Source organism: Eutrema salsugineum, unplaced genomic scaffold, assembly GCF_000478725.1.
Source record: "Eutrema salsugineum unplaced genomic scaffold, Eutsalg1_0 scaffold_16, whole genome shotgun sequence".
In the NCBI taxonomy this organism is placed as follows: domain Eukaryota; kingdom Viridiplantae; phylum Streptophyta; class Magnoliopsida; order Brassicales; family Brassicaceae; genus Eutrema; species Eutrema salsugineum.
In genome coordinates this window covers 3,109,525-3,121,747 of record NW_006256858.1, presented here as the reverse complement: position 1 = coordinate 3,121,747, position 12,223 = coordinate 3,109,525, and the positions used below count along the sequence as shown (strand labels likewise).

Below are 12,223 nucleotides of genomic sequence, written 5' to 3'. Positions count from 1 at the left end.
TCTCTCTCTCTCTCACACCTCCCATCTTTCTCTCATTCTCTGTCCCCCTCTCTCTCTCTCTCAAAACTTCAAAAATAGCTTCAATGGTTTGATCACATCGCACAAACATGTAAGTTCACATATATACATTTATGTCTAATTTTTGTATACTGATTGCATGATGAGATATATGGCAATGTTATATATAAACGCATGTATATTACAATGTGTTTTAAGGCATGTCTATTTACTCATTTTGATACATTCTGGTTTTGGCTACGTTTGGAATTGATTTTGCAATGTCAAATTTAAAGCCATTTTTTGGGAACTTTGATTATAAGTACTTTTAATATAATTGTTCAGTATTAATAGAGCTTATGATCACAGAGTTTTGCTGGAAATGGGGAAGAAAGGAAGTACTGGGTGGTTCTCAACGGTGAAGAAGAAAGTCTTTAAATCCTCTCCTAAAGATTCAAAGGTAATTACAACATCATTACTATGTGTATTTTAAACATATTACGGAAAATTAGAATTTTAGGTGGGTAACTTAGAGTATTGGGATCTAAATTTTTAATATAGAACATTAAAGTCATTTTACCCAAAAAGAAAGAAAGAAAGAATTGATACATAAAGTTTTAATTAGTTTAGCAGTAAATAACAAACGTAACTTCAAGAATAAGATATACTATAATGAGCCCATAACTATTTCTTAACTAATAAGCAATTTTGGTTTAATGTCTCTTTCTTCTTAAATTAAGCAATATTGATATTACTGGTTGGCCAAAAAATATCACTTTTTTTTTTCCTCAAATATCACTTTTTATTAGAGTTTTTATACTTTTCTCAACTCAGTTTTATCAACCTGTGAAAGTCTGCAAAACAAATTAACTCACTACATTGTACTATCGATCGAGAGAGAGAGAGAGAGAGAGAGAGAGAGAGAGAATTCAGTTAATCTTTTTGCAAATTAAACTTTGTTGTTTCCTTATGTTTGCGCTATTTAATGAGTGTCCGTAAGATATATTTATGTTTTAGCTTAAAAAGGGGGAAAATAATATGACCGTTTAACTTATAAATGCATGACAAGTTGAGTTACAGAAATTAATGTATCTATATATATATTTATGAATAAAAAGCCGAAAAAGATTGGTCCCCTTCTGAAAGAGATGGACTATAAGAGCACCTTATAAGAGCACTGAAATATGATTTTCATGACACCTAAAAAGATCTTTTATCTTCTCCCAAATTTCATGTGCATTGCTTTGTTCCCTCGCCATCACTCCACCCATTTATTTCCCCACCTATAGATATATCTTTATTCATGTCAACTTGTATCTATAGAGTATAGATCGGCATATCTTAACATGACTATAGTATATGTCCTTTTTTTTACCAGTATCCAAAGTTTAGCCCCACTATTTTTGTCAATTTCTATTTATTTTGGATCTCAACTGATCTAATTCCTTATTGATTCTCTGTGATCTTGTGAAAAAAATTGGACTAATATTACCTTTGATAACTAAATATGCGTTTAATAAGTTGACAACATAAAAATGCGTTTAATAAAATTGGATTATAGTTTGCGACTAACAATGACAATATATCATTATATATATAGACTAGCTTCTACATTTTTAGTTTGAATTCGTCTTTTATCAAATTAGATTATAATATAACATAAAAGTCACCATGCACAAAACGAAATACTAGCTAGTGGTAGCAGTAATGATAGTAAAAAAAAAGCTACACACTTTCAAGTATAAAATATAGAACGAAAAGGAAGTAATCATAAACGAACAAACTTGTGTAAAGATAGAAATATTTAAAATGATAATTACTATTTGTAGAGAGAGAGCAACGTTAGCAACAACGACGCCGATAGGTGGCAGCAGCAACACGACACGCAAGAAGTCGTATCTTTTGAAAATTTCCCGGCGGAAAGTTCGCCGGAGATCTCACATGACGTCGAGAGCACAGCTTCTACTCCGGCAACCAACGTTGGAGAGAGAAAACACGCCATGGCTGTGGCTATAGCCACGGCAGCTGCTGCCGAAGCAGCCGTTGCAGCCGCACAAGCTGCTGCTAAAGTCGTTCGGCTTGCAGGCTACAACCACCGGACGGAGGAAGATAGTGCCGCCGTGCTCATCCAATCACACTACAGGGGCTATCTGGTAATTTTCGACCCTTAAATATTACTCCTATTTGTTTGGTTAACAAATTTTATCTACCACTTAATCACAAACTTTTACCGGTTATCTTTACCTCTAATATCGAAATGCATTTAGGTTAGAATCCGGTACAACTAAATTCAGTTTGAGTACTGTCGTTAAACTGGTATTAAAGAAATTTAGAGTTTAGTATACAAATTATTGACTGGCGGCATAGTTCTTTTATTTCATTTTCTATTATATATAGATGTAGTTGTAAGCTAATGCGAAACCAGAAATCTTAAGTAGTCCGGTTTACCCAAAATAATGGCCGGTTTGAAATTCGTGGTTTTGTTCTTCTCTTTTGTAGGCAAGACGAGCACTGCGTGCCTTGAAAGGACTAGTAAGGCTTCAAGCATTAGTCCGTGGCAACCACGTACGAAAACAGGCACAGATGACTATGAAATGTATGCAAGCTCTGGTTCGTGTCCAAGGCCGAGTTAGAGCAAGAAGGCTCCAAGTGGCCAATGACCGGTTTAAGAAACAAATTGAGGAAGAAGAGAAGCGGTCTGGGATGGAAAAACCGAACAAACGTACGTACATACCGTATTGAAAAGATATTCAGTACAAATTATAATGGCATGGTGAACATAGTATTTGTATGGCTTTGTAGGGTTTGCGAATCTCCAAACCGATCGAGAGAAAACGAAAAAATTGCACGAAGTGAACCGAACCAGCGTATACCAAACTCCAGGAAATGTAATGTGGAAAAATCTTACGTACTACTATGTTCCACTGTTAGTATTCTCTTAGATGAAATGACAAAGTATTAGTTCACTGTAAATTTTAATATACAGGAAAAAGAGAGGAGTGAGGGAATGATGAAAAGAGAGAGGGCTCTTGCTTATGCGTACACCTACCAGGTTGGTCATGTCTCTTTTTCCTAAAGACTTTTTCTCCCAAAATAGGTTTTTATTCGTTAAAAAATTTAATATGGAAATTATTGTTACACATGAAAATTTGAAATTTGAAATCTATGTATTAGTTACTTATACTTGACATCATTCCTTATGATTGATTACTGTTTTCATATTGAAGCGGCAAATGCAACACACAAATGATGATGATGCAATTGGATTTTCTGTTAATGGGCCTGATAGACCCCAATGGGCTTGGAATTGGCTTGACCATTGGATGTCTACACAACCATACACAGGCCGTCAAACCAACCCTGGACAATATAATCCTCCTCCATATCCACCTTTCCCCACGGCCGTGGCGACCACAGCTGGTACAACCACACCTGATGAAGTATCGGAGAAGACGGTGGAAATGGACGTGACCACTCCGACTAGCCTCAAGGACAAGATAATCGGTATGATTGATCGAGAGTATATAGACTTAGGATCATATAGACAAGCCCATAAGCAACGTAAAAGCCCAACCCATATACCGAGCTATATGGCTCCAACTGCATCTGCAAAGGCTAAAGTTCGTGACCAAGGCACGACCGTGAAGCTTCAAGGAACATCTTTTATGCCGTATTGGAACTCCTCCACCAAAAACGGTTCTATTAACGGATCGGGTTGTGATTCATCAAGTTCCGGTGGAGCAGTAACAAGTAGTTATCCCGGTCCTAGGAGTCCTAACCCAAAAATGGATATTCGACGTAAACCGGTTAGTCCTAGTCAAAGTCCTACCGGGTTTGGGAAGAGAAGCTGGAGACATGATCACTAGAAGAAGTATTTTAATCTCTTTCTTTTTTTGTTGGTTTCTTGAATAAAAACTTACATTTGTGTGGTTGGTTAATTATCTTGTTTGAATATATCTTCTTTGTTACATCCACTAATTGTATATGACATTAATAAGTGAATATATATGTATGTACTCTCGAGTTTTTTGTGTGTCACGGTCTACTTTGATTTCCTTGAATAGGGCTTGGTCTGGTTAAACCGATCCACCAGAAGTATATAAACCAACAAATTAAGCTCAATATAAACATTTTGGAATGAGTTTTGCTAAAGATCAAGTTCTTTGTCGGCTATACTTACAGTCGAAACATGGAAACATTCCAAGCCGAAACTGCACAGGTAACAGAGTACACAATCACTTTTACTTTTAAAAAGAAAACAACAAAAAGAAATAAAGGGAAATTTAGAAAAGAGATAGCTCATGGATATCTTGCAAACTATTTTGGTAGATGTACCTTTCCATGTGTTCTAAAAAATATTTTGTCTCCACACCGACAATGGTAGTAAACGTAAACTGGTCGAGAAAAATAATAGTTGGGAAGAATTTGAACCATCAAATCATTAGGTAGCTTGATAGTATTGGATTCCGTATATCAAGAGAACTTTTCCCAACCAGTTTGGTTCAGAAGTCTCAGTAGAGGGTTGAATAACTTGAACCTGTGGTAAGATGATGCTCCAAACTGTAAGGTGGTCGTTCAATTTTTTTTAAGATTATGAAAAACCAACAACCCAAACTTCTGCTTCGTCCTTGTCTTTACCAAAACATTATCACCAAAGTCAATATGAATATCCATTCTCTAAGTACAGTTCGACAATTGACAAATTAAAGCTATTTACTCGTTAAGATATTAGAGAACAACTCACCACATGTAGTCATTCGATGTTTCTGCACAACCTACACTGAGAACTGAGAAGAAGAAACAACAAATCACCATGGGGTTTTCGAACTAAAAAATAATATATCACGAGAAATCATAGCTTGGGAACACTATACAAGATAAAAGTATCTGGAGTGACAACACTAATAAATGATCCTTGATGTGGCCAGCAACCCTGGTATCCCAACAACAACTGTTGTTACTTTTAAGCTTAATGCATTCATCAAACCTTTAAAAAAATCCACTTGAGCAACATAAAAGTTCAACACAAACCATCTGTGATTAATGAATGGTAGATGCATGGTTGCGAAATAAAATCAACAGTAAACAATTCAAGAACGTGATTGATAAGCAACAGAACATAGCGTGTCACACCCAAGCAACATGATCAACACCATTGAGACATCCTAGAGAAAACAAGTTGAGCTTTCAAACACAAGGTTATCAATGAATATGAACTAATGTTCCTTTATCCATCATTTTCATATGACATGTATATCAAACAACCTGAGCTTTCAAACACAAGGTTATCACTTATCAGATAACTCAAACAAAAGTTAATCACCAAGTAGGAAGAAAGAACTAATTTCACCGGGTATTATCAAATTTCTATTACATTGAAATCAAAATTCTGGCCAATAGGCCCATTCACAAGAAAAACAAAAACTCTATGCTATATTGATGAAAAATTATCTAGGAAAAAGTAAATATATGAGACATAACATGTAAGGAAGAGGATCTATAAGACCGAAAAAGCAAATCTCATTCTGCTGCACCTTTTGTGGTTTCTCAGTCGTCAATTTACAAAATCATGTATCATCACCCTGGGCAAAGATCCCAAATCATGCATAGTTCATTAGGTTTTTCTGTCATAATCTGTCAGGATAATAAACAATGAACTAATTGACTAGAAAAATTTAACCCATCTCGTTTCTGAGCACCACCATTTTTTCTTAACCCGACGTTGATAACTAGGCACAAAAAACTATCTGTCAGCCATTAGAATAAAGGCTTTGTGAGTATTTTTTTCAAGCTTCGTCACATAATCATATTTTGACAAGTTAATGAGTCCTTCTGTTTTATGATTGGGCTCGTCTCCAATCTGAAACCTCGGAAGATACAACTCTAATACTTTGAACCATATCAAAATCATATATCCAGATGTGATAATTCATATCTTCCTTCCTGGATTCACAAAAGACAAACAAAAAAAAGACTTGAAAGCAAAATAGGTCATGAGATTTTTAAAAGGCTATAAGCAAGTTAGCAACAAAGCGGAACCAATGAACATTTGAGTTAATATGGGATATGTCAATTCCACCACTTTTTCTTTCCCTTATCCTGTCCATTAAAAATAATTAACACAAAAGATATAATTTTCACCAACGACCAATTTTTAAAACTCTGATACCATAATTGGATTTAGAAAGAACTGATAGATGTTTTTTTATATATAAAAATGATACTTTATTAATTAGAAAGTGAATGTAAATCTTTGTATTTATATACAACTATAGTCAGCTATCAATCTAATATATTTACCAATATAGTCCGCTAGATACAAATAATTATTTATAACAATGGTTCAACCGTTACACTATTTCTAAATTGAGTCAACAACAATCATTATGATAATTAAATGCAATTAGCATCGACACCAATCACTAAACTCTTAGACAATTTTTTAAGTGGCTTTTAGAATTTTATCATATTTAATTACTTTAACTAGGAGAAAACCTGCGTATATACGCGCGTCTTGTTTTAATATATATTTAAATATTATATTTTAAAAATTTGTTTGAATTTTATGTTTATTATCAATGTTTTTGCGTTTAAAATATTTATATTTTCCTTAATTTCTTTTTGATGATACATTATTTGTAATCTCTTCTACACCGGTTGTGCCAAATAGTCTAATTTTTCTTCCAAAATAATAAGGGATTAAAAATAAACTATTTTAAATTTTGTATGAAAACGTAATAACTCACTTATAAATATACGTTTAATATCAGAGAGGAATATTTTTTTGTTTTTCGATCTTCATATTCTTTTTATTCTTGTAAATCTTACTAATATAATACTTGTTAAATTCTTCAATTTACCATTTTGAATTTTTTAGTTATATATATTTTATTGATTCTATTTTTTAATTTAAATTCATGTATGACATTTTTACGTGCACATCTTTCTTTATACTAATTTTTTTTTAATAATTGTTATCTCTTTAATCGTTTATTAAATATTTTTGTGTGTTTTTAATTTATTAGTTGAAGTTTTATATAAGAATATTTGAAACTTCGTAATTTATTCAGTCTTAATTTTTTTTATTTGCATTAAAATTTAATATATTTTTAGTTTGAAAATGAAATTTAAATCATTTGAAAGAAGAAAATAGAATAGTGCATCTAAAAAATCTTGTATTATATAAAATTTATAAGTTTTTCTATATTTAAATTAAATTTGAATTGCATTCTAATGTATATATATATATTAATCTTTATTTATGTTTTTAATGTGTTTTGCTTTAAATTTAATTAATTATTTATTTTATCAATTTTTGGATGTGCCACATATCACTCTCTCCATTGCTGATGTGTCACTCAGCTAGAGAGAGTTGATTGTCTTTTATATATAAGATTCAAGATTAGAAAATAAATATTTTGTCTAAATTTGTATTAAAATAAAAAAATGACACTCTTTATGTAACAAAAAAGTGTCAAAATTATACTCTCTTTAAAAAGAGTAATTATGAGAAGATTCTAAAAATAGATATTCGAAGTAAACCGGTTTGAGGATATTAGATTGAAAATTAAAAAAAAAGGTAAATTAAAATATGTGACTCAAAGTTTGAATGTCTAAATTAAAATAATGCAACCGAAAGAAAAATGAATCCCATATTTAATTGGTTGCACCAAAAAATTTGTTGGTGGTAGGAAATAATTGATGATATAACTTTGGGGAGCAAAAAATGATGATCAGCCATTCTAAAAACTTCTCAGTAAAAGAAGAATGACACAGAGGAAAACATTCATGGAATTATATAGTTTTAATTAGATAATATATTAAACAATTCCATTGTTGTCCAGAGACGTGCTTCCCTAAAATCATTGTGTATGCTCTTCATTTTGTTTGCTCCTTTTTTTTCATTAAAATTAATTCGTTAAAAATTTACATGAAATTGTTTTTTTTTTTTTTGGTTTTAAACATGAAATTGTTATCTTTGAAGCACGCACGACATGATCATAAGCTTGTTACTTACATAGAAACTCATACGTATTTCGTTAACAAAAACAACAGAAAATTATCATGTCTTCATCATTCATGTATATCGTTTTGTTTAAGCTTTGATTCATTAATTTTAAGGAGAAGTAAAAAAACGGAGTACATGTATTTACTGTTTTTTATATATATATAAGTTATATATATATTTAACGTTTGGTCTGACTTTTAAGAATAAATCCCGGTCTAACATTTGTCTAACATTTAAACTAAAATAGTTTTTTTTCTTTCTAGTTACTTTTTTGTTGATTTTTATTCTTTTTTTTTTAAAGTTACATTTAAACTTACATATGTATGCTTGATATTATATATATATTTTTTACGTTTTATACCTATATAACTTCTAGATCATACCTTTTTTGTGACGATAATTATTTAAATATTGTGAACTTCATTCGTGTTTTGTAAGTGACAAGAAAATTTATTATAACAAAATGTGATACCTTTATTTTGATATATTTTTGCAAATCTTTTTTCATTAACTTTTTTAAAAGTTCATTTTCGATCGGTAAAATGAAATCTATGGCAATAAAGGAAATAAAAAAACCAATCGAGAGAATAAAAGCCACTCCCTTCAGCTTTCTCTGTGTTATTACTGTCTTCCAAATTTCATTGATTCAAACGAATTGAATCTTTCCTTCGAGCAAAACACCAGCGAGGAACAAGAGTGAGAAGGTTAGGTTAAGTAATCACATTTTGTAGGTTTGATTCCACTCTCATCATCTTAAATTTTGGTTGCAATTAGGAAAGGTCGAAACTTTTTGGCAGAGTGATTTTCTTTTTCATTTTCAAGAAAGTTATCGACTTCCTTAGGGTTTAACTTGTGAATTCGAGTTTGGTTATGCCAGTTCTACTCTCATGGTTTAAGAGTTAAAGCTTTTTTAGTGTTCTTGAGGGTTTCTGGGTTTTAGTGTTTTTTGTTCTAAAAAAGTTTAGGACTTAACTTGACCTGGGTTTTGCTTGCCTGTTTATCTGCTATGATAAAAAATTGTAGTTCTCTAATGTTCTTGAGGTGCTCATGGTAAATTAGACGATATTGTCTGAAGTATTATTGATCTGTGGTTGTTGAAAATTGTATTACTGAATTTCAAAAATTATTCCCTTTCTCATAAACAAAAACAATTGCACCTTCTCCCAGAGTTTCCCTTTTTCTTTTTGTGTTGTTTAATCCATAGTTTCCTTCTTGGGAATTTTTTATAAAAGTTCTATTAGAGTTAGAAGAGTAGTAATAAAAGATTATCTATCTGCTTCAGATCAAATTCTAAGTTGCTTTAGAGAGCTATGGATTCTACTTTTCTCTGTTTTTTCTATTATCAGATTAGAGATATGGATCAAAGTAAAAGTTTTGTTTTTGAAGATGGTAACAACTTCTGCGCAACAGAGTTTATTTGTTCCTAGAGATTCTATCTCAGAAGATCTACCCTCTTCTTGAAAAGAAATTCAATCTAAGGTTGAACATCACTATCCTTATTGATTGCTGTTATCCTACAGTTTGAAGATTACTCTCTCCTTATTAAGAATAGATTGGTTTGATCTTCTTTCATCGTCTGAGAATAGCAATTTGAACAAGATCGTCATCTTTTATGCTCATACTGTATGCTAAGTGTTCTTGGATAATCTAGAAAGAAATAGCTATACAGAACGAGGGTTTATCTATCTTCATTCTTGGTTATATCTTTTTTTTCCACAGTGACAAGGAAAACAAGGTTGAGAGATTCCACTGTCCCTTTCTTGAAGGAGAAAAGAAGATTGCGGCGGCTACAATGCCCGAGTCTCAAGAAGCATCGAATTACGATGAGGTCTCTATGCAGCAAAGCATGCTCTTCTCTGATGGTCTTAAGGTAGATTCTGTATTTGCATATATTTTGCTCTATCGACCACAGATATTTTGTAGCATTCATTCTATGCGATAGATCAGTGAAATGATAATTGTCTCTGCGATTGAAGATCTAAGCATCAGTTAAAATTTTCATTCATATCTCGTTTTTCAAATCCGTGAATGTTAATATGGGAAATGCTCTCTGTTTTTATTCTTTTGTTCTCAGGACTTGAGGAATTTGCGAACGCAGTTGTATTCAGCAGCTGAGTATTTCGAACTATCTTACACAACCGACGACAAGAGGCAAATGTGAGTTACAGTACTCAGCAGTGCTTAAGGCTAATTGTGTCATAAAAACTGTTCCTTTTTTCTCAATACAAATTGTTTTTCCGAGTTAAATGCAGAGTTGTAGAGACACTGAAAGATTACGCGGTGAAGGCTCTGGTTAATACAGTTGACCATTTAGGCTCTATTACGTATAAAGTAAACGACTTTATCGATGAAAAGGTCGATGTAGTATCAGAGACCGAACTAAGAGTATCTTGCATTGAACAGGTACATAAAAGTTCCTCACCAAAGCTGTCTTTATGTGTAAAGGTCCTTACTTTAGGTTCTTGTTCAGCTTACTGATTTGTTTTCTTCTTTTCGTGTTTATGTCGTGATATAAACAATGGGGATGGTGGTTTAGAGGCTAAGGATGTGCCAAGAGTATATGGATCATGAAGGGCGTTCACAGCAATCGCTTGTTATTGACACTCCAAAGTTCCATAAACGATACATCTTACCCGGTAAATTCTCTCTTTCTCTCTGTCGCACTCGAGTTAGAAGTTTCCGAGACTCACGAGCTAAAGCTGCACTTCTTTATCAGCGGGTGAAATTATGACTGCTACCAATCTTGAAAAAGTTAAGTACTTTGGAAGCAGTTTGGAAGATTCAGATGATTGGAACCAATTCAAAAATGGTAATTTAATATTATCCTATGTTTCTTAGTCGTGTACAATCCAAGATTCAAGATTTCATTCCCTAACCTGGATTCTTGATTTGGTTTTTGGTTGGTCTCACTCTCTTAAAGCTGTGCGTGCTACAATCCGAGAAACACCTCCACCACCTGCTAGGTAAATACTCCTTGCCAAAACAAGTTTTGAAACCAGATGACTTTTAAACTTGCGTTACAATCTAATTCCCTTTTGTAGAAAATCAACATCTCATACTCCACCTCCACGGAAACCACCTCAACGATCAGCAACCTTTTCGTTTACGTCCACCATGCCAAAGAAAGAGCAAGGTGAGTAGTTTGGTGTTTTCGTTGAACTTATAGAGTCTTAAAAAACCGATCTTTTTGACATGTTTTTGTGTGATTTGTAATCAGATAAGAGATCAGTTTCACCACATCGGTTTCCGCTGCTAAGATCAGGATCAGTCGCTACTCGGAAATCAGCATCAATCAGCCGGCCAACTACACCAAGCAAGAGCAGAGCTATTACTCCTATACGGGTAAAAAAGCAACCAAAAAAGGATTTTGTTTCATCAAAAATTTTGTCTTCTTGAATTGATTCTTCTTCTTTTGCATGTTATTTTTTTCCAGTACCCATCAGAACCAAGAAGATCGGCTTCGGTTCGGGTTGCGTGCGAGAAAGAAAACCAGAAAGAAACAGAGCAACAACAACCTAGCAAGAGCAAACGACTGCTCAAGGCTTTGCTTAGTCGACGGAAAACCAAGAAAGACGACACTCTTTACACTTTCTTGGACGAATACTGAAATACAATTATCGGTTTAATTGTGGAAGCGGGTTTACTTAACCGGATGATTGACAAGTTCCTTCTTTTTTCCAAGATCTTTATCAAAAAATTAAAAAATATCATATAATAGAGAAAATTATATCTATTTATATTTTGTTGTTGCGAAAAAAAATCGATGATGTAAACCGAACTCTATACTATTAAATGTGAATGCGATACAGCAATTTTGTTTTTTTTTTTTTTGTTAGCTTGAACGAACTTGACACAAAATTAAGGTCGGTTATTTCGGGGTTTACACGGTTTTTTATTTTTATCCTCCCTTGCGAAACTTCACCGGTAAATAGTAGAACAACTCAACGAAAAAAAATTCAAACCGGACTGTAAAAAGTTGAGCCGGTGCCAAAATGGCCAAGAACTGGTGATGGTACATTGGTTATGCTGACTCTGAGCCATTAATAGATGTTGCATTGCATCAATTATAGTTTTATTTTCAGCGTATTAAAATCGAGCTAAAAGTAAAAACCGTAGAAATCACAGGACAAGTAGTAGATAATATTTGATCGAATCACGAACATCATAGATTACTGGATTGATAAACTTTTGACACTCTAGTCATGGATATATAACTAG

The 12,223-nt window shown here is 32.9% G+C and overlaps 2 protein-coding genes across 4 annotated transcripts; both read left to right on the top strand.

Moving 5' to 3' along the window:
* LOC18021436 (protein IQ-DOMAIN 1) lies at nt 1–4,020 on the top strand. Its single transcript, XM_006404098.2, has 7 exons — nt 1–109; nt 367–457; nt 1,827–2,150; nt 2,497–2,719; nt 2,800–2,885; nt 2,984–3,049; nt 3,225–4,020. Exons 2-7 carry the CDS (start codon nt 380–382, stop codon nt 3,861–3,863), a joined length of 1,416 nt encoding a protein of 471 aa, XP_006404161.1. The 5' UTR covers nt 1–109; nt 367–379; the 3' UTR covers nt 3,864–4,020.
* A 4,586-nt stretch (nt 4,021–8,606) lies between these two features.
* LOC18021435 (protein ABIL2) lies at nt 8,607–11,734 on the top strand. 3 transcript variants are annotated; one of them, XM_024157750.1, is made up of 11 exons: nt 8,617–8,736; nt 9,392–9,484; nt 9,725–9,875; nt 10,080–10,162; nt 10,258–10,408; nt 10,542–10,641; nt 10,722–10,814; nt 10,926–10,968; nt 11,047–11,138; nt 11,223–11,347; nt 11,439–11,734. In XM_024157750.1, the coding sequence occupies exons 3-11, from the start codon at nt 9,798–9,800 to the stop codon at nt 11,610–11,612; spliced, it is 939 nt and encodes a 312-aa protein (XP_024013518.1). In that variant the 5' UTR covers nt 8,617–8,736; nt 9,392–9,484; nt 9,725–9,797; the 3' UTR covers nt 11,613–11,734. The 3 variants fall into 3 exon arrangements, with proteins under 3 accessions (XP_024013519.1, XP_006404160.1, XP_024013518.1); XM_024157751.1 differs by lacking the exon at nt 9,392–9,484 and having other exon boundaries at nt 8,607–8,736; XM_006404097.2 differs by lacking the exon at nt 9,392–9,484 and having other exon boundaries at nt 8,616–8,709.
* The last annotated feature ends 489 nt before the right edge of the window (nt 11,735–12,223 follow it).

What these genes read in the sequence shown, in the direction of transcription:
- LOC18021435 (XM_024157751.1), top strand. Translation starts at nt 9,798, where the DNA reads ATGCCCGAGTCTCAAGAAGCATCGAATTACGATGAGGTCTCTATGCAG. An exon ending in GAGTATCTTGCATTGAACAG is followed by an intron (nt 10,409 to 10,541) that starts GTACATAAAAGT and finishes ATGGTGGTTTAG; the next exon opens with AGGCTAAGGATGTGCCAAGA. An exon ending in ACACCTCCACCACCTGCTAG is followed by an intron (nt 10,969 to 11,046) that starts GTAAATACTCCT and finishes TCCCTTTTGTAG; the next exon opens with AAAATCAACATCTCATACTC.
- LOC18021436 (XM_006404098.2), top strand. Translation starts at nt 380, where the DNA reads ATGGGGAAGAAAGGAAGTACTGGGTGGTTCTCAACGGTGAAGAAGAAA. An exon ending in CCTCTCCTAAAGATTCAAAG is followed by an intron (nt 458 to 1,826) that starts GTAATTACAACA and finishes TACTATTTGTAG; the next exon opens with AGAGAGAGCAACGTTAGCAA. An exon ending in CTTATGCGTACACCTACCAG is followed by an intron (nt 3,050 to 3,224) that starts GTTGGTCATGTC and finishes TTCATATTGAAG; the next exon opens with CGGCAAATGCAACACACAAA.